Source organism: Diplotaxodon limnothrissa, linkage group LG20 (assembly GCF_057381915.1).
Source record: "Diplotaxodon limnothrissa isolate DT_005_m linkage group LG20, D_limnothrissa_male_GT1.1, whole genome shotgun sequence".
NCBI classification, from domain to species: domain Eukaryota; kingdom Metazoa; phylum Chordata; class Actinopteri; order Cichliformes; family Cichlidae; genus Diplotaxodon; species Diplotaxodon limnothrissa.
This window is the reverse complement of record NC_140615.1, coordinates 13,989,241-14,011,128: the sequence shown is the minus strand read 5'-3', so window position 1 is coordinate 14,011,128 and position 21,888 is coordinate 13,989,241. Positions and strand designations below refer to the sequence as shown.

The following is a 21,888-nucleotide window of genomic DNA, read 5'->3' as shown; positions in this document are numbered from 1 at the left end:
ACATTTAATAGTAATTTAACATTATATAATTAACATATAAAACTATGAATTGCAATTTTAAATGGTTTAAAAGCATGTAGAATAGCATATGTAGGCAAGTATATATTCTCCCTTTTTATCAAGAAGCAAAGACAAAAAGGTGGTTCGGTGGTTGAATCATCCGTCCCCACCAATGCCAAAACAAAACCTACGCCCTTGGATCCACCCGCCTCTACTCTTGGCGATGGCTGAATACGATTGGTTGGTATTTATATTTAATTAAACGGGTTTTCCAATATTAGGTCATAGCATTTTATTTATTTTTGGCCATTTAATAAAAATGTAAACTTTTCTTTTGTGTAAGGCCAAAGTTAATTTGTTGGATGCCAATTTTCATTCTAGGGACATGTAATCATGACGTGTTGTTTTTGTCATGATATGCGTGATCCACATGAACTGCACCTAAAACAACAACTGTTCACGCATATCATGACGGCTTTATTTGGAAAAAGGCGCCACGTGAAAGAAATGAGCAGATATTTGTGGTCCTTACCAAACCAGCAGTAAACATCACCGCTTCGCGTACCACGCTCTTTAACTTAATGCTATTTCTGCGTCGTCACAATTTTGGACGAGGAGGCTATCCGTAGACATGTGTCATTGTAGTTTAGGTCGCTGCATGGTTTGAAAGAAGCTTTTATGACCGGGAGCAGGAAACTGTTTGTCATTAACATTATGATGGTATGAGAGGTATGCGGGATCTGACGACGGGATGAACGGGAGCGGTAAGTGCGGATGCTTTAAAGGGAATGTTTCCTGCAAACATACACACTGTGTTTGCTAACTGTTAGCCACAACTCTGTTATCTCGCCGGCTAGATACGGATAAATGTTGGCCACTGATGGCAAAAACTAACGGTCATCTTCTGTCAGCTTGCGTACTAAGGTCCCACTTTCTTATTTTTTTCATTTGATCGACTGTGTACTATGTCAGTATAGTGTCAACAAAGGACAAAGGGCTGCTAATAAAGATAAGCATCCAGAATTACTGGAAATTCAACTCTAATGTGAAGCGAACCACCTTTCATTTCTTTATATTTTTGTAGAAAAATGGGAAAAAGGTGCAGCGATTTATCGAAAAATGTGCAAACGTAAATGAAAATACAGTATATAAGGCAGCAACCTAGTTTTTACAGTTCTAGCAAGCTAGGAAGTAACCTTTATTCTTCAGCACAGTCTGAACTCTGTTAGGCATCTTTCATAAAAATGTCTTTAAGTAGTCTTCAAGAATAGTTCTCCAGGCTTCTTGAAGAACATTCAAAGCTCTTCTTTGGATGTTGGCTGCTTTTTGTTCTGTTTTCCGTTTAGATGATCCTACATTGCTTTGATAATGTTCAGGTCTGGGCTCTGGGGACAGTCCAGTTCATGACTGATAGTGTTCTACTCTGTGTTTTTCTATAAATGTGTGCTTTTACTGCACTTGCCATTGCCATAAACCCATTGCCAATCAGACATTTTCAATTCTATGCATTGTATGGCAGGTCAAAATCTGATGGTACTTTGCTCCATTTATAATTCTATCAGTTTTGACAAGATCCCAACACCACTAGATGAAATGCAGACCCAACCATAACAGAAGCCTCACCCTGTAGACACTCATTGTTTACCTCTCTTCTCACCTCCTCCATACTTACTGACAACATTCACTCTATAAGACCTGCTGCCACTGATTTTTCGGTCAAGTTCTTGTGAAATTTCAGCCAATAACATAATACCCTGGAGATGAATTAATGCTTATCCCTTTAGACCATGGCAATCTAAAGACTTCACCATTGCCCTACTTTTGCTACTTACAAAAGCACTACAGAAACTACTGTTTCCTCAATTTACTGTTACTTATGGTATTGCTGTTGTATCTGCTGCAGCTGCAGATACTAGCACCTTTCAGTTTGTGTGCCCTTTTGCAGTTTCATAAAGTATTGTTTGGGCTCCGAGTCAGTAAATTTCACTGCTGTTGTTGCTAAAACTGTTTCTAAGTTGCTAAGATGTAACAAAGGAATTTACTGGCCATATCAGGATGGCAAGGTTATCCTTTGGGTGTACGGACTCTTGGTCCCGGCAGAAAAGCCCAGTGAAGGAAACGGTTTCCAAGGCCTAATCCGTGGATCGACTTCCTTCGAGGCGTGGACGTCTATCAGCAGAGAATGTACCTTCACCTATCAGCAGAGAATGTCCCTTAGTCTGTAACACAGTCAAATATATTCTCAAGTAATATTCAAGCATGCCATTCAGCGTGTTAGTACGAGCTCGGGAGCAGCTTGGGAGAACAAGAAAACAGAGACTGCTTTAGATTGTCTTCCCAAAGTGACTCAACTTTATTCACAAGTACAACAGTTTATATAGAGGGTAAAATTCATGAGACAGCAGATTATCAGTTTAAACCAGTACAGACCAAGATAAGGGAGCGTCTTCCTGCCCTTGGGTGAAGAAGCATCCTTTGTGTAGTGTATCAGTTCAGCTACAATTGTGATTATCTCAGCGACATATTTTCAAGGCACAAAACAAAGAGTTCTTTCATTAGTGAAATCTGAAACAAACCATTTGGCCTTCAACAGGCGTCTAAAAGATTAAGAAACTAATGTAGCTGAGGGAGTGATCTCTGTGGTATTTCAACCTTGTACCAGCCTGTGATTCTCACACATCAATTCTTGGGTCAAAGAGAAAAATAACTAAAACAAAGGGGCCTTATTGAATGACAGAGTTTTCCTGTATAATGTCACTATAAAACAATATCCAGTAAATGCTACCATGGTACTAAAATACCTAACACCCAGTATTGGGTTATTTAATTTCAAGGATTTGTTTTTGCATCCTCAGCTCAGATGACTGTCTTGTGTCTGTCTAGTCTTTTTTTTTTTTTTGCACACAGGGCATTTCCTTTTTGAGACACTGCAGAAATTTTACTCTGTGTAAGTTCTGTATTATCGTGAAATTGAAAGTCTGGGCTTTCTTAAGTTTTGTAAAGAGATGACACCTTACATGGGTGACATATTTGAATGAGTTGGTGACTCTTAACCGGATGAAATCAAGCACTGATTTTTACAAAGAAAATTGGTAGAAGCTGGTGAGTAGCAACATGTCGTTAAATGAGCCATTCCAAATAGTTAGGTACACAGAAAACCGTGGTGAATGACTTCAAAATCAAGGCCCACTGTGGTGAATGAATAGCTGATACTTTACAGGCTTCTTTTGGTTGAGTATGGCCTAGTTCGACCAAAGTGAGCATGTGATTTGGTCAAATTGCCCAACTTGGATAATCCTCCACATGACTGCAGTACAGGCATGGCAGAACAGATGACTCGGTTGTTTCTTGTGGTCAGGGTAGTGTGCGTGTGTACATGCGTGTGTCGTACATCATATTCTTATTATGAACATGCAGCAGTTATGGTATCATGCACAATACATTGTCTTAATGATAACTTGATATGTGCGTGTGTTTCTTGTTTTTCCAATCAATATCATCTTGGTCTTGAAATGAAATGAGGTAAGCAACTGTAAGTCTTTCTAGAAGCAAACCCTGGTAGTCAGGAGTCATGTTGAAAATTATTTTGACAAAGCACTGTCTTCAGTTTAATTATAATTTTAATAGAAAGACAGAAGTTTGATATAAACCAGTTAAAACATTTGGCTGTAAAAGGCATTTTTCCCCTTAAAAATGTTGATTTTTACCTCCGTAGAGTTTCTCTCTTTTGTTATCTGTTGAAATGTAGTTAAATGTAGCTAAGGTGTACTGGGACATAAACTAGATGGGTAGGTGATCTGGGAAAGGCGCAGATTAGCCCTCTGCTATCTCCACTTTGTCTTTTATCTTAGCAAAGCACACGATAAGAAAGGCAGAGAGCAATCACTGTTTCTCAGCTAGCACTGTCCACAGTGTTGCAGCAACATCCAGTGTATTTTAAGATAGCTGGTGGCGCAAACAAGCACAGAAACGTAATTGTGTTGTTGTCTCTAACTGTTGCTGTGTTTGTGTGTGTGTGTGCGCGCGCGCGCGCGCGCGGGTATGAACCAGATTAACTCGTTCTTTTAGTTTTCAAACAAGGGAAAGCAGCAGTGTAATGTCTGTGCCAGAAAACAGCTGTGAGGTATTGAATGGCCCTCATACTGTGCTCAGGTGCGATTTAATTACTGTGCCGTTCCCATGGTTACCTCACGGGTTGCACTCTGGCTGTTAGCTACCTTTATAATAATAAGATAAGATTCCCCTTTCCCCAGTACATTTTTTAATGTAACTGTCCTGTCCATTTGTCCGCATGCGTAGTCTCAGATATGATAAAAAAAAAAAACTAGATTAAAATAAATAAAAATGAACGTCCTGTCTGCAGTTTTCCGGGTGACGTTTCGTGTGACGGGTTTGTTTCAGAAGCCGGTTAGACTCGTAAGCATGAAGAGCCCGGATCAGTGCAGGCTACAGGGAGCCGAAGCACCACTGCAAGGTGGTCTGATCCGTAACTTTCGGGAAAAGGCTTAATTTTAATCGCGCTTTGACGGTAAGGTCAGTCTATTCCTAAATTGTGTTTTCAAATTAAAGGAATGTGGTTTTCTTTTCGATACGAGCCAGCTGTTTGGAAGCGGAAGTCTGTTCTGAAAATAGCGTCGTTTATTGTGCTTTTGTTTTGATTTTCGCTGTTATCGGTATGAGTTTATAGCGAGCTTTTCACCTCTTTCGCGCTGTAAAGTTAATGTTTTCGTAAAACCTCAAAGTGTTTCCAGCTTAATGAGATGCGCGGATTGACTTTATTAGAGTTTATGGTGACTCTTGAATCTCCTAAAAATCATATACATTGTGATCTTACTTATTTAGAAGTACACAGATGAACAACTGTGAGATGTTTTTACCCGCACTGTCCTGGACTGGAGAGCTCTCCCTGTTCAGTTTAGACTACATTGCAGAGGCAAAACATTTTTTAATATTTGTATCTGAATTCCTGCTCAGGATGTCTCACATTAAAGAAAGTCTTCAAGTTTGCGGCATGGACCGGACACAAGCTTTGCACTGCGTTTTGTCAATATTGACTTTGAAGGCGTGTGTGTGTGTGTTTTATGCTGCTTGGTTCATGTTAATGTTTTAACAGACGCACCATTCACCCTGCATATCCTGTTCTGTAGGTAGTGTGGTGGAGCCGCAGAGCGGACTCCCCTCACCCAGTCCTCGAGACCCCCTACTGAGTCCTGACACACACATGGTAAGAACCTACTCAGTGTTTCTGATTCCTGTTGTGGTGTGTGTTGTTTGTTATCTAGCTGTGAGTTAGATAGATATAGAAAAGAAAAGGTTAAACTGGGAAAATCAAATGCTGTATAAGTGAAAGTGCAGAAACTGATGACTTGATGTTGTGCCCAGCACCTGTCACCTGTAGATGCAGAACTTGCGTTGGTCTCTGTGGCCTTGTTATAAATAACTTCTATCATTTGTGGTTTTTAGTATCACTTCCAAAGACAATACAAGACACAATCTGGCTTCCTACAGTGGCTTTTTAACATGCAATGCCACCAATGATAAGTTGACTAGATTTATGGAAATGAACCGCTGTGTGGATGTGAAAATGAGTCTGATTTTGAACCTGAAATCCTGTTTGGTTCTCTCTCCCACCAGGATGTTCAGGGGTATAAGTGGGTGCGCTGGCGGGTGTGGTTGTGTCGACTGGCTGCCCTGCTGTCCTTAGGGCTCCTCCTGCTTGTGTTTCACTGGCGCCCACGGTTTGGTGTCTTTGCCCGCTGCAAGTCCTGCCCTCCGGCTTTGGCGGATATTCTGCTTCTCAGAGTGAGATAATCAAACAGTTCCTATGCTGAAGTAAACTCAACCTGATGGCTGGCATTATTATCACTGCCTATCACTTTGTTCCACATTGTCCTTGCAGGACTTAATCTAGGCTTCTTATTGCAAAAACTGGCTTGGTCATAGAGTATTAGTATATGTATTATGTATAGTTGTTTACACATTCTCCAACAAAAGATTCCAGGAAGAAACAAAAATCCTTTTGGGGTTGCGTCAGGAAGGGCATCCAGCATACTAGCGTAACTTTACGTAACTTTTAAAAAAAATATATGCTCGCTAATATATGCAATGATAGTTCCATTCCAAAGTTTTAAATAGGGCGTCATCTCCAGCTTTGTATTCCTGGTGTCCTGCATTCACAGTTTGAAACAAGCTTTTTTAGCTCCTCTCTCATTAAGACCAGCTTCCTTTTACGCCAACTGTCTTCAGATTGGCTGCCAAATGTAAACAGAAGGTTTGAACAGCAGGTGGGTGAATCACTGAAGTACTGGAACTTTTTAGTGAAATACTCCTGCTTACACTAACCTGAACAGTTATTACTTTACTTTATTTTGTGATGTTCTGATCACCTAGATTGAATGGCAGTTTTCTGTTAGATACTTCCTGTCTTGCTTTAAGAAAGTGTCCAGTTTCCAACTCTAACTGGTGAATTTGTGTAACCTTTTCCTTCAGGACAGTTTTGGCCAGCAGCATGTGGTGGAGGTCCTTACAGAGGAGATGGAGGAGGGAAGGTGAACTACTTGTCTATATATTCACACAACACCCTAAGTCTTTCAACTGTGTACATATATCTAAGAGAACTGTTAAACAAAACTAATCTAACTTGGTTGTTTCTTTCCAGTTTGGAGTTGCTTGGACAGTCAGAGGATACCGAATCCAGAGATACAGTTCAGCTGTACAAAGAGGAGGTAAAGCAGATGTTTCAGCAGAACCTTTTGTCCTGAACGGTACTTCTCCAAGATCTGACAGCTTTATTGTGTTGCAGAAAACACTGCTGCGGTACTACCTGTTTGAAGGACTGCGTTATGTCTGGGTGGATAGGAAAGGCACGTTCTGTCGCGTTAGGTACGGAAAAAACTATAATGCAGTGGGATTCAACTAAACTAGACTCATGAGTTTGTGTGTCTTAAATAAAAAGAAGAACATACCCCCAAAACTCACTCTTTTAATAGTCTAATGCACTCGTTGTGTTGTGGAAAAAAAAAGTGGATTAATTTGTTTTTATAGTGTCCTCAATGAGGACTGGACCTGCAATAACCTGCATGGCTCCCAAAAGGGACTGAGTCCCCTGGAGCAGAGCTTTAGGTAGGAAACACATGGACACAACACATTCCCTAATCTCAGAGGACCATGCTGAATAATCAAATGCACGATTTCTTTCAGGAGAACCATATATGGAACAAATCTTATTGATGTGCCTGTGAAGCCTTACCCAAAGCTGCTGTTTGAGGAGGTGGGATACATGATTACCTTCATACCGATTTCTTTTTCATTTGGCTTTTAAATATTTGATGTAATAATTTATTTAAAAAGCTCACATGATGCATCCAGTTATATATATTTTTTAACATATTTTTTTCACTCTTTTTTTGTTTCTGTAGATCCTCAACCCATTCTATGTGTTCCAGATGTTCAGCATCATCCTCTGGACGGTTGATCAGTATTATATTTATGCCATATGTATATTTATTATCTCTGTCATCTCCATCGGTATCTCACTTTATGAGACCCGGAAGGTGAGCCTGTTATCAGAAACACACTGGAATTGTAACTGACTGTGTTTAAGCACAGAAACGAGAGAATAATGGTATTTATGTTTTTGTGACCAGCAAAGCATCACGCTTCGCAACATGGCCCAGCTAATCACAACCGTCACTATTCGCAGAAAGTCGGGAGGTGAGGGGTATTTTTGTTTGTTTGTTTTTTTAAGCAGATGTTTTATAATATGAATTTACTTTTTTTCCAGAAACACAATTATTTGTGGAATGTTTAACTGATTGATACTTAAAATAACTTTGACAGGAGTCCACTAATGTAATTCATGTGAAGATGGAAGAGCAGTCGATATGCTCAATAAATAATAAATAATATTAAAAAGTTTTAATTGTTAAAGCCAAGACAGTCACTGAGAGGAGCATGTTTATCAGTTAAAAACACTTCGATTTGCTGATGAGATAAAAAAATAGTGTTCAAACTAAATGAAACTCATTTGTGTCGGTAACAGTTGCTAACTCTTAAACCACAGATGCACCCTGTTAAAACAGAATGTCAGGTCTGATCATTTGGACCAGTTACAGTGTACAAGTAATTTGTTAAACGGTTTAACTGGCACATGCTTGTCCTCCCTTTATGGTCCTCTCTTTATGCACCTACGTGGACAAGGACCTTGACAATGTGCTTTACCGGCTGTAGTTGTGTAACTTTGTTATTCTATCTCATATACAAACATGTTCTACTAAGCATCGCTGAGTGCAAACAGAAAAACTCCCCAGGGAAACTTTAAGCTGTTCCCTTGAGGCAAAAACCAGCTGAGCTTTTTGTTTGTTTAACTAGTTTGCAAAAATATCCAGCAGCTATAGAAATGTAACAAAAAAAGAGAGAGTGAGAAAATATAATTTGGTTCCACATTGCCTATAAGGTTACACATGCAGAAACAGAGAAAAGTACTACATTAAGCACATTAGTGCAGGACTGGTCACGAGGACAAACATTTGCAAAGGAAGTGTGAAATTATCATGTTCAGTAGGTTTTTGATTCTGACCAGTCACTCCAGAAGCCTTCGCATAGACATCTGTACTGGACTGTGTGTTTTCTCAGAGGAGGAGTGTGTGAGTTCAGTGGAATTGGTCCCCGGCGACTGTTTGATCATCCCTCAGGAAGGTATGCTGCTGCCCTGCGATGCTGCCCTGCTGGCTGGGGAGTGTCTTGTCAATGAGAGCATGCTCACAGGTAATTAATTGACCTTAACAGCACCTAAAGACATTTTCAAACAGCCATTTTGAACTTTTCTAAGACATCCTGCAGATGTGCACGTGAGAGCAAATGTTTGGACATTTTATTTGCCAGTCTGTGTAGTGTATGATAGCTCTGTGGCCCATATGATGTTTTAAAACGGGTAATAGTCGGATGAATTCGTAGATCTTGCATCATGCCTTCAGTGTGTTCTAACCAGGTAGCACCCTGGCCTAAACCAAACTGAGTCGTTCCAGTAGTGAGAATAAATGTGAGGCAGACAATTTCCTGCTTTTTGAGAGATGACAGTTTCTAACAATGTCCCTATGTAACTATCATAACCAGGTCCTGACCCGATTCTCCGCATCTGGAGTTAATGTGTGGAAAAACAAAATCGATTGGCTGTGCTCCTCAGTCGTCATGTTATTTGCTCGTCGTGCCCACAAGACTAATTTAAAAGTGTTATCAAGGCTAGAGTCAAGTCACATTTCACAACCTTGAGTGTAACTAAAGCAACAAATTGGCCATCAGAAGGGATTTTCTTCACTTCCAAACTACTTTACATGTCAGTGCTAGTTATTCAATGAATGTTTAGTGTAGGAGTCTGTCCAAAAGAGGGTACATAACTTGCTTCAGACACATTTTTATTATTTGACCAACTAATGGTCGTGGCGCTTGGTCATAAAGGTGTGTTACTAATTCTTATTATAGCCTGACTTTTGAGGAATGTGTGCAGTAATCTGCTCTTGTCATCTGTGTCCAGGCGAAAGTGTCCCCGTGCTCAAGACTCCACTGCAGGCTAGTGATAGGAAGTACAGCTCAGACACTGAGCGCAGACACACCCTGTTCTCCGGTACGCAGCTCATTCAGGCAAAGGGAGGAAGACCAGGAGGCGGTGGGGCTGTTGCTGTTGTTACAAGCACCGGTGAGTAGAGAAACCGATGATGTGACTCGTTCTTTTAGAGTTTATTTTGCAAGTTGAAGGGACCCTGTGATGCTTTGACTCCATGCGGAAATATTTTTCACTGAGGCAAGACGGATCAGATTTTCCTGAAGTGATTAATAAACATGAGTATAAAGAAAATATAAAAGGGTTTACAGTTGCAAATAATTATACATTCAATATATTTTGGCACTTAAACTGTTTATACACCAAGTGAAACCACTTCTGTTTGTATGTGGATTATCCACAGGGTTTTTCACAGCCAAAGGTGACCTGGTCAGCTCCATTTTATATCCTCAGCCAATCGACTTCCGCTTTTACCGAGATGCCGTCAAGTTCCTGCTCATCCTGGCTTCAGTTGGTAAGAGCTTTAACAGCAACCTGGTTATCATTGAGACATGAAGCCTTTTGACCCAATAACAAGTTTTTCCAATATTCCCCATCTCACTGCTGCAGCTCTCATTGGAACCATTTACATTTTTGTGGTCCTCTATAGATCAAATGTAAGTGGCATCTCTAGTGACTGCATGTTTTGCTCGCATAGTAAAATACTATCACTGACATGTGGTTGGATGTGTATCCAGGTGACCTGGGCAGAGCTGGTTATTAGGAGTCTGGATATTGTAACCATTGCGGTGCCTCCCGCTCTGCCTGCTGCCATCACTACTGGCACAATCTACGCTCAGCGAAGGTTGAAGCAACGTGGCATCTTCTGCATCAGTCCACCGCGCATCAACATCTGTGGCAAGGTCTCACTCTTCTGCTTTGACAAGGTGAGGAGGGAGAGTGTTGCTAGAAGTGTGCTGTGTACATAGAGATGAACCACAGCTACTTTACATGTTGCTGGTGCTTTGTACATCTGTTTTCTTAGACAGGAACATTGACAGAGGAGGGTCTGGATGTGTGGGGAGTGTTGGAGGCGGGGCCTGCCGGTTTTTCAGAGCTGGTGCCTGAGCCCAGGCTTTTGCCTCCGGGGCACCTGAGGTCTGGCTTGGCTTGCTGTCACACTGTTGCGCTGCTGCGTGGCCAGCTCCTCGGAGACCCTTTGGAGCTTAAGATGGTCGAGTCCACTGGTTGGGTATGTTACCGTGTTACTTATTTCAAAGTGCTTGAGCTCGCATGCATCTCATTTAAAAATTTGGATTTTTTTTAAATAATTGATGAAAATGTATGCTTGGAGGCTCTTTCAGTTTCACAATCTGAAAACATTAATGGGAATTGGAGTTCATTTTTTTTCTGATTTTGCAGACTCTTCAAGAGCCAGATGGAGATGGCAGTGTGCTAAATGCAGAGTTTGGAGGCCACAAAGTTTTGGCAGTAATGAGACCACCAGATCAACAAGCTTATGGAGCAGTGAGTATCCCTGTTATCACTGATACAGGTTGATCAGTAGGATTTATTAAAGCGAATGCTTACTGACTGTAAAGTTGTTATATGGGCAGCGGTTGTTTTTCAAATAGTTGCTCCTGTGTTTCGGCTGCTGATAATGAAAGATGTACTTGGTTTGTGCCTCTTTTCTAATGCAAGACAGTTGGTAAGCAGATGTAGCCAGGGCAGGTGGATAAATGAAAACGCGTAAGCTTAAGCAGCGTAATTTTTTTTTTTTTTTGTCTGCTTTGTCTGCCATTTGGAAAGATCAAGAACTTGCCGAAAGTCTTCATTTATTCTTTCATTTTGCTCTCAGTCCACGGATGAGGCGATGGCAATTGTACAAAGGTTTCCCTTCTCCTCAGCCCTGCAGAGGATGAGTGTGGTGACAGTGACCCACGGGGGGCGCTCAGCTCTTGCTTTCATCAAAGGATCTCCAGAGATGGTGGCGAGCCTCTGCCAGACTCAAACAGGTTCAAAATTGACACAAATCATAACTATAGCTTTAGTGACATTTACTCACGTTTTGTTTTTTTGCAGTACGTTTTCCTATTTTATGACATTTGTCCAAAATGGAATGTTTGCATTTCCAGTTCCAGCACAGTTCTCCAGCAAACTGCACAGCTTCTCCAGTGAAGGCCTCAGGGTTCTCGCAGTCGCCTACAAGCCATTAAATGTGAACTCTAACTTAAGCACCATTGAGCGGTAAGAACATAGTCTATATTTCTGGCTTAATTGTGGCACAAAAACTTATCCATTTTTAAAAAAATGATCTATAATAGTTTAATATGTTTGCTGATCAAGCTGTTTGTCCACAGAGGGGAAGTAGAGAAAGACATGCACTTTCTGGGTTTGCTGATGATGAAGAACTTGGTAAAGCCTGAGAGTGCCAAAGTTATCAACATCCTGAGAAAGGCGAACGTTCGCAGCATTATGGTCACTGGTGAGGAATGTTTGTGTATTCATCACTGACCGTGCAACTTATAATATTTCTTGTTATAAGATAGTAAGTTGTAGGAATCGACACAGATGGGTTTTTTAAAAGTCTTTTTGTCCCATCTTGTGTGTCTTTTTAACCATAGGGGACAATGTTCTAACAGCAGTTAATGTAGCAAAAACCTGTGGGATGGTGGGATCTGACGAGAAGGTGATATTCATCACTGCAACCCCCCACACTGCCCAGTCCATGCCCACCCTGAGGTTCAGCCTGGAGGAGGAAGCGGCTCTTTCTGGCCAAAGTTCAGTAGAGGTCATCACTCAGGTTGGTCTTGCTTAAATGGGACACTCCACTCTGGATTGTACTCTGTTGCTAAAATGTTTGTTACAGTCATACTAGCAGCTATGAAATTATGAAACGGCTACGTTGTGAAAGAGTTCCGGTTGAAGTGTTGCTCACTGATGTCACGCCTGGTTTCTGTGTTTGTGCCTGTGGCCTGCAAACATGGAAGTAAATGACCTCAGTGCTCAAGTAAAGTCGAGGACTCATATTGTTGCCTGGTTATAGTTCATTTTTAATGGAAGCAAATTTGTGCAGCTTTGAAGGCAAATGAAATGGTATGATCTTCATCTCTCTCTCATGTCAACACATTTCTAAACAGCTTGAATGCTTTCTGTTTCTATGACAGTTGTATGCATAACAAGTCCAGCTATGGCCTACTTTTTTTCAACTGGCAGGATTCATTTGAGTTACTGTTACTGATGTCTCTCCTCCTCTCTCAGGGTTTGTATCAGGGTGGTGTTGTCTATCACTTGGCTATCAATGGCAAGTCCTTTGCTGTCCTCTGTGACCACTTCCCTGAGTATCTGCCGAAGGTAATGGAAACTGTGTAAACAGGAATACTTTGACAGTGCACCGCACTTGCACGCTAATGACTTTAACCTGCTGTCACTGCAGGTTTTGATGAGAGCCACGATATTTGCACGCATGGCCCCTGACCAGAAAACCCAGCTAGTGAAGGAGCTGCAAAAACTGAAGTGAGTACAGTTTCTGCAGCATACACAAACTAGAAAGGAGTTGACACATAAGGAGAACAAATGGGAAATAAAACAGAGTAGAAATATAATGAAAGGGAATCATTTTTATAACATTAACTGTGAAATACTGCTACTGTTTCTGAAGCTACCGAGTGGGGATGTGTGGAGACGGGGCCAATGACTGCGGGGCACTAAGAGCTGCTGATGTCGGGGTTTCTCTTTCCGAAGCTGAGGCTTCAGTTGCTTCACCTTTTACTTCCAAAACTGAAAACATCAGCTGTGTGCCCCTGCTTATCAGGTAAAGACTGAGATTAAAAGCCTAGAAAACACAAAGCAGATGGGGGAAGTCTTTTTGAAAACCAACCAAACTTCTCATTTGTGTCTGCAAAAAGAAAAAGATCTGTCCTTTTTTTTCCCCCGTCCTACTCTTTTTCCATTCAGAGAGGGACGATGTTCTCTGGTCACCTCCTTCAGTCTCTTTAGATACATGGCCCTCTACAGCCTCATTCAGTTCTGCTCCGTCATCATCCTCTACACGGTGAGTATCAGCAGATCACAACTCCCTCATCTTTCTCTGCTTTGTCCCCGTAGATCACCTTAAACATGAAGCTGCAATTTATTGCCAGCTTTTCATCCATTGTAGAAATAAACCAAAACATACATTTTATGGATAAAATGACTGAAATAAACTAAAAATGTATGAAAATATGTGTATAAATAACTCATAATAAACGTTACACATGTTTCAGATAAGCAAAGACAAAGATAACACAAAACAGGTGTAATGATACCTGCATTTTGGTAGGTCTGGATAGCCAAAAGCTATCCGGCTATCCAGACCTACCTGGCCCTGTGGGAAATGGTTATTACCCCCTCTTCATCCCACCCTCTATATTAATTATGAATTAATGTGATTAGATGCATTTTTTTTTTTAAACGATGAGTTCAGTTTCACACCCAGGCCTGATTACTAGCAGATCTGTTGGATAAAGAAATAACGTGACCTGTTTGACAAGGCGAAACAGGCAAAAAGATCTCAAAAAGCAGCTTAAAAACAAATTAATCAACATCTGTCAGTCTGGAAAGGGTTAAATATCTGATGGTTTGGGACTCCAGGGATCCACAGAGAGAGACATGATCCACAAATGGTGAAAACTCGGAACAGTGGTGGACCTACATTGGCAAGCCTACCAAAAATACTCCAAGAGCTCATTGAAGGTCATCCAGGTCACTCATGCTGGAAAACCCTCCGCTTTGGCTGAATGAAAGCAGTTCTCCGAAGAAAAGTTGAGCAAAGTTCCTCCACAGCGATGTGAAACATTCATTGCAAGTTATCACAAGTGCTTGATTGGACTTCTCGCTGCCAAGGGTCAAACCCCCCCCCCGCCAAAAAACAAAAAACAAAACAGTACAACCTGGTCTACAGGTAGTGAGAAATGAATGTGGCCAAAAACTTTAATAAAACGGCATGAGCGAAAGCACACTGCATTCTGTTCAGCTCTCGTCAAAAAAAGCAGTTTTAACTGTTATTCTTAGAAGCAAATGGAAATGACTATGTGTATGTGGAGCTCCAACTTTAAAATGTGGAAAATGTTCTTTCACTTAATATTGAACACTTTGGTAGCCCATAAAATGTGACCTGTGCAGTCTCTTAACACCAAATGCCAAACAGAACCACAGTCCGGTTGACTTGATCTGCATGAAAACAAAACAAAGTCCTAAATCATACAAGTTTGTTTTGTTTTTTTTTCTCCCCTAAATAATCATTCTTGATGTGTGTCCAGGTGAAGACGAGCGTAGCAGACCAGCAGTTCCTGTATTGTGACATTCTTCTGGTGACTCTGCTGGCCATTGTGATGGGAAGAGGAGGCCCTAGTGAAGAGCTGTACCCTTCCAGACCCGCGGCTAGTCTGTTGGCCCTGCCTGTACTGGGCAGCCTCTTCATCCACACCTGCATGATTGCTCTGGGCCAGCTGGCTGCGCTCTTCATCACAACCTCAGAGGAGTGGTCAGCAAAATAGCTTTTATTTCTCATCAGACTGCCCTCAAGAAAACTGTTTACGTTGACTTCTGTGTGTTCAGATGCAGATTTAGAAAAAGAGCATCCCACGTGTTCTGCACTTTAACTCTTATTTGTCTCTTCCTTCATTTTTAGGTATATTCCTCTCAATGCGACTGAGGTCGGAACAGCCAATCTGCCAAACTTCGAAAACACCTGTGTGTTTGACATATCTGGTTTCCAGTACATCATCATGTCAGTGGTGGTCACCAAGAGCTACCCCCACAAGAAACCCCTCTACCACAACAGTGAGTCAACATGTTCAAATGCCAAAGGAGGATGATTTCAGTTTGGGAGGGCGATACATTTGGACAAATTTAGAACTATTCATGAAAGTCATACTGAGTTCAACATTAGTGAAACTTATCACTGATGCAGGACAGTTGAGTCACAAGTGTTTTTTTCTCTCCTTTTCCCAGTGGTTTTCCTTATCCTGCTGTTCGTCCAGTTTGGTGTGACAACCTGGCTGGTGTTGTATCCTGGGGCTGTCTTTAGCCGGTTACTTCAACTGTACAACATCTCTGACATGAATTTTAAATTGCTGCTCGTTAGTCTGGCTGCTCTCAACTTCCTCATTTGTTTTGTCGTGGAGGTGAGTGATTTGTACGGAGCTTCCCAGATTCCCCGTCTGTTAAACTACACAGCAAAATCAACGAAATCAGACATCTTTAAAGTGGCTGTGATAGAAAGCTCGTAATATTCTAAAGTGAACATGTTTGCTAGAATAAGGCCCTACTGTAGACTTTTTTTTTTTTTTATAGCACATTTTAAAAGCAGCAGTGCTGACCAAAGGAGTGATGTGACCATGCTTTCTGATGCCTGTTAAAAGATGCACAGCAGCATTTTGGACTAACCACACATAGTCCACTCTAGAGGTGTTGAAGGCCTGAATAAAGAAGATGGGATTTTTCTTTAGCGAATTGATGTAACTGATAGAACATTATTTAACAACTGTGGCCACATTTGTTAAATAAAATAGATAAGCATCGTAAAAAAAATAAAAATAATTAACAGTGAGGGAACAATAAGAAGCAAGAGGGCACACGGTGTCAAGGTTTGTGATACCATCTTGTAGACTGTTAAACGGAGGCTGCAGTGGGACAGAGGGATCAAATTAAATGGGGTAATAGTAATAATGATGCTTTCATTGCTTTAAGTGAGATACGATACTGTGCAAAAGTCTTCACACTTCATTTCCTTATACTTTGCTTTCAAGGAGCCAGGCTTGTTTTGCAAAGTAGGTCTTGAGCAATAGTTCAAGACTCTGAAGTTCTTTCAAAATTTTCTTTGGACACAGACTTGCTTTTTAAAAAAAAAAAAAAAAAAAGAAAAAAAAAAACCCCAAACAAACACACTTCCCATTATAAAAGAAGTGCTGGGTCTAAAAAGTAACTTATATTAGATGAACATAAAATAAACAGAAATCCAGCCCAGACCTGAGACAGTAATAATTTGTCATTTTCTGAGCAAAATATAAAGTATAGGGGTGCCTCAGTACTGTTGTGCAGTACTGTATATCAACAGATTCCCTGAATTATTCTACCACTTCCATGTTTTTTCCTCCCAGGTGCTGATAGACCTGGGTCTTTTGAACTGCCTTCAACTGCTGCGAGGGAAGCGTCCGTCTAAGAAACAGTATAAACAGCTGGACTCTCTTCTGTCAGACTCTACATCATGGCCGCCTCTCAATCAAACTCTGACCCCCACAGATACAGTTCTGTGCTGTAGCTAGCATCTGCTTGGCCTTCCGTGACTGTAATCTGAGCCAAACTATGCCACAGATGCCCAAACTACATCCCCAACTTGACCAACAATGCAAAGTCTTCAATAATAAACTATTTTTATTTAAGCTGCGTTTTTTTTTTAACAAGTTATTTCCATGAATTTAATGTGTTTTCCAATGCAAAGCACTGAACGTAAACATTTTTTTTTCCCAAATCATTTTATTAAAGTATTTACAGGCAGTTTGTGTTCGCACTTGGCTAAACCCGTCTCCTGCTCTGTCGTTAGAATTCCTGAACAAAAAATCGCTTACCAGTACTGTGAACTCACCCTCAGTTTCTTGAAATACAGTAACACAACCAAAAAAAAACCCAGGAAGTAAAGATGTGATACAGGAGGCACAAGCTGAATTCAACCACTGTAAGAACTTTTTGTGTTTATGTCACACCATTTAATATGGCTTTGAAATCTCCTCTGTTTCCAAAAAAATAAAAAAAAAATAAATCTATTGAACACAATGGTCTTTGAAAGCCACACAGGCAACTGCTCTCTGGATCGCAGCTAGCTGCTCCATTTAAGCAGTGGACCATCACTCACCATTCTTGTGACTAAAATGCTGACGGTGGGAAAAAAAACAAAACACACCCAACATTCATACACCTTGGGGCATAGACATCATTTCAGTTACATTGCAATTTATAGAGCACGGTTTCTAAGTGCCAACCCAAGCTTAAATACGGACATTAGCTGTATGAGCAATCAACCCTGCTGGAAAAATACAATCTTATTCATTCATTCAGCCTCATTCACTTGACCTGAGTTCCTACATGCTGTACTTCAGTGGGGTGTATGAAGAAAAGAAGCACGCCGCCAACAAGGTGGAGTTAAGACAGTGAGGCTCGAGAGGTACAGCAGTAAATTCACCATCTGACCCTTCTTTAAATTGCTGCCAACATCACCTTCAAATAATGATTTTTAGGTTGTTTTATTAGTTTTTGATTTTAAAAAAAGGGCTTTTGGTTCTTTTTTAGTTAAAAAATACTGCTCTGACATTGCTGCCCTCTTCTTAAAGAAAAAACTGCAGGAAAGCTACTTAAAATGGACTTCAATCCAACATCTCATCTTTTTTGCCTTTACTTTTAAATAGAAATGAAATGACAGTCTAAGGAAGACAGCCAGAAAGCTTTAAAAAAACAAAAAAAAAAAAAAAAAACGTAAACATACCTTGTCAGATATACAACTTCCACATAAATCCTAACCCCTGTTTTAAGAAACAAATGGCAATTTACATATTAGGTTGTGTCCTGATAAATCTAAAATCTCAGTCAAGTACTCATTAGCAGTGTGTGCATTTTAGACACCAGCTGCAGTTCCAGGTGTTTAAACCATACAAAGAACCCAACATGTAATATTGTCAGATTTTGCCACCAAATAAAGGTGGAAAACATACTTCCTATTTCTTAAAAACAGCAAATGCTATGTTTATTTTAAAAAACAAACTCAATATAAAAAGCTGCTCTAAACAGATTCTTGCGGTGTATGTGTGTGTGAGAGAGACATACTTTTACCTGTTAGATATCAGAACAACCCTAGATTTGATAAAGACAAGCGAGAGAAAGATGAGATTAAAATTTAGTGAGCCAACAACTGAAAATTAAAAACACAAAAAGGTGACGTCTTATTGCTGGGAGAAAGCTGCTGCACAAGTACCAGCTCATCTCATTTTAACATGGCCCCTCATTTTTCCTCCTCTGTTTAAGTCTTTCTGTTTGTCCTTTTGGCATCCTCTGACGAAGCCACTTAGAACCGGAGGGGAGACAGATGGAGGTGAGGGGCTTTTCTTAAAGGGGAACATCACAGTGAGTCCAGAAAATGTCCATAATCACAGTGCCAAACAGATTGAAGTGGGGAGAGATGAGAGCATGTTTTCATTGGACTTCTTCCTGGAGTTCCTCGCTCCCTGTCGGTCCTAGACGGCTGTGAAAGAGGCCGACAGCAAGGATGCTTTACTTATAGATCCCCGTGTACGTAGGGAACTGAAGGAAGACGTTTTTAAGAATACAGTACTGCATTTGCTCTCAAGAGACCCTTTATCTCTCTCCCTCAGGGGCTGGGGGGCCCTCTAGGTGCACTTATCTGTGCTGTCGGAACCCTTGGGTGCCGTCTGGGCCGGTTGGCTGCCGGACAGTGTGACTGTTTGATCTGGTGTCCTCTGAAGGCAGTGTAGAGTTATTGTGCCCTGGTCTGGCATGAAAAAAAAAAAGAAAAAAAGAAACAGGAATAAATTAGAGACAGCAGTCTTTTCCATATGCCAACAGCTTGACACAAACTGCACACAACTCACTGCCAGTTGGCAACGTTCAGTCATAGTTTTTGTTTTGAATGGACGTCCTACTCCAGAACTGTCCTACTTAAAGGATTCCTGTCGTGTCACGAGAGACAAGTACCAGCACACGATTTTACAGTTTTGTCTTTAAAAAACAAACTTTCAACTTTTACACCACTGCACTTTGGTTGCATTAACACTGATTCTGGCAAAACCCAAATCAAATGAATAGAACTTCCTCTTTTTTATTCAAATAATGTCACATTAAGTAATGCAAAGGATTAGGAAGCTTTCTGTGATCAGTGTAAGTTTCAACCAAAACCAAAAGATATATTAATTAGCCGTAATCTTCAGAGCGGGAGGACATGAAGTCCACCCATCCTAGTAACCGTGTCCTCAAAGCTCCTGTTTATCCAAGAGTATAGATTACAAGTGTCAAATCAAAACTGTAAATAAAAACAACCCCGTTTTGAAATTGTGATAAGAGACTCCCTTGCATTTTAGACTGAAACACAAACTTCATACTTGTGCCTGTGCATAGGTTGCTGTTCTGTCAAATGACTGCTAAGCTCCCTAAAGTAAGCAAGCATTTTGTTAGGCTGTGATTAAAACGCCTCAGTTATATTTGATGAGTATTACCTGTCTATGTTGGGCTTATCCTGTGGCGTCTCCTCTGGGCAAGCGCTGCCCAGTATTCTCTTCCTGGCCTCGGCATACTCTGCTTCTCTCTGGGCCAGGGATTTGACCTGCGGTGTAGGCCTGTTCTGATTCGGGCCCGAGGTCAGAGAACCGTTACTCGCAGGCCGCTTCAAAATGCGTATCTGGGGTGGAGGTGCAGCTGGTAAGGAGTCGTCCTGTATTACCATGGTTTTCTTCAGAGATCTTGAAGAATTGCTGGAATCCCTGGAAGCAAAACAACAGAGGCCGTCCATGTAAATTTACTTACATGACAGATGGGAAGAGGCCGCTACAAATGAGTGCTAATAAGTTTAGAGGATAGAATTAAAGTCTTTAAAAAAAGTTGTATTAACAAAAGCAGGTATTGCTATAAATGGTACAAGTATAGTGGGAACAGCAAGAAGCATAAGAACACAAATAACATTTTTCTTCAACCTTTAAAATCCTTACTTTTCTTTCTGGCTGATCCTTAGCTTCTCTTCCAACCGTTTTTCCATTTCCTGTGTGGAAAACCAGCATGCATGGGGATACATATAAACAAATGAAACTTTCAAGATAGGAAGAAGTTCAGCAGGCAATAAGTGGGAAAGTGGATTGAAGTTGGGATTCAGTTACAAGCTATTTATACATGTGCACAGCAGCTGCCAAGTCATAACAGAGTGAGTGTTCCGCCTGCTAACATTAGCCGCCTGATGTTGCCAACGAAAACTAAATGTAGATGTTAGCAGAGGTACCGGCGAACCCCCAGCAAGATACGTTAAATCAACCCGCAAGTTCAACCTGAGGAGCTTCTGAAGTTCCGGCCAACCCCAACCAAGAGCCACGTTCGTGACGTCACCAGCTAACGAGCGTTTGCCAAACTACCGTGACTACAGCTACCTACTGTTAGCTGAGTGATACCAACTGACCAGTTGGGTGACATAACTAGATATCAAACCGGGAACTAGTTGACAACATGGCCGAAATAGTCGAGCAACAGCCTGGCCTTGTGAGGAGAGGGGGAGAACACGCTGAACAATACAACCACTTTCAATCAGGCCCCACGACAATGAACATCAACGTAGCGGTACCTATTTAAAGAAGCTTATATTCACTTTCTGACAAATTTCCTCCTTAAATTGACTTGTCGCCATCCACGGGCTGCTTTGGCTCTGACGTTACCGCGGGGATGTCATTTTTTCCAAGATGTTTTAAGCTTTAAAAATGTATGCCGAAATGAATATGAGGCAAATTTAGATAGGAATATGGACTCTGGTGCTCTTCTGCGAAGTGCCTATACCTGCCGACAAATAAACTGACTTTATTTTGACACATTTTCTACGCGAGCAGTAAATGGCTAGCTTAGCATTACATTAGCCAACTTGAACCTTAGCATTTCAATTGGAATTCCGTCAGAAGCCATAGTGCTTAGCTCGCCAACGTTAGCTAAAAATCTAGCACATTAACGACATTCAACGCGAAATTATTCCAAACAGCTTCAGTCGTTTGCTTGGCAAAGTCCGCGTTAAGCCTGGTTCAGTGTCAAGCTATTGCTACTTGTTCGCCAAGTTTCTTACAGCTAACATTAGCTTTAGCCACATTGTTGGCCCGTAAGACCCGTTAACGTTGAACAGCGTTATGGGAACTTCTTAAAGCTAACCCCTTCGTTAAAAAGAATCGCCTAGAAGCACATGTGTCTTTAACCGAAGCTACATTGAGACATTTGTTATTTACCCCACTATCAGCAGCTTCTTCCCAACTTTCAGCGATCTCCTCATCCATGTTACATTTTGCTCAGACACGCTGTAGAGTTAGGTGAACCGTCCTCCTTCAGGTCCGCCTCCCGGCTGCCTTCACACAGTGACGTCACGATCACGGATTTCCCCAGAGTTTGACGCTGATTTTTTTTTTTAAGGCCACACTACATTTCAGTACAGTCTCGGTAAACAGAGCATTTATATTATGCGTAAAGTTATGTGAACTGTGTTCAACAAAACAGTGACTTCTTCATTGTTAACAGCTTTATGATAACAAAAGGCGCACCGTTTTCAGAGACAGTATAAAGACAGA

The 21,888-nt window shown here is 41.1% G+C and overlaps 2 protein-coding genes across 2 annotated transcripts; one reads left to right on the top strand and one right to left on the bottom strand.

Moving 5' to 3' along the window:
- Window positions 1–711: 711 nt before the first annotated feature.
- Window positions 712–16,927, top strand: atp13a2 (ATPase cation transporting 13A2). Its single transcript, XM_085343806.1, has 29 exons — window positions 712–764; window positions 5,148–5,224; window positions 5,635–5,802; window positions 6,490–6,548; window positions 6,659–6,725; window positions 6,803–6,882; window positions 7,045–7,122; window positions 7,201–7,270; window positions 7,419–7,553; window positions 7,647–7,713; window positions 8,635–8,766; window positions 9,533–9,694; window positions 9,963–10,073; window positions 10,169–10,215; window positions 10,297–10,485; window positions 10,584–10,790; window positions 10,961–11,065; window positions 11,397–11,553; window positions 11,674–11,785; window positions 11,899–12,023; window positions 12,163–12,341; window positions 12,800–12,892; window positions 12,975–13,054; window positions 13,200–13,352; window positions 13,496–13,592; window positions 14,839–15,062; window positions 15,210–15,361; window positions 15,533–15,705; window positions 16,681–16,927. Exons 1-29 carry the CDS (start codon window positions 752–754, stop codon window positions 16,843–16,845), a joined length of 3,477 nt encoding a protein of 1,158 aa, XP_085199932.1. The 5' UTR covers window positions 712–751; the 3' UTR covers window positions 16,846–16,927.
- A 109-nt stretch (window positions 16,928–17,036) lies between these two features.
- szrd1 (SUZ RNA binding domain containing 1) lies at window positions 17,037–21,658 on the bottom strand. The gene is made up of 4 exons (XM_085344310.1): window positions 21,553–21,658; window positions 20,290–20,339; window positions 19,801–20,064; window positions 17,037–19,079 (listed from the first exon to the last, which is right to left on the bottom strand). Exons 1-4 carry the CDS (start codon window positions 21,598–21,600, stop codon window positions 18,968–18,970), a joined length of 474 nt encoding a protein of 157 aa, XP_085200436.1. The 5' UTR covers window positions 21,601–21,658; the 3' UTR covers window positions 17,037–18,967.
- Window positions 21,659–21,888: the final 230 nt, after the last annotated feature.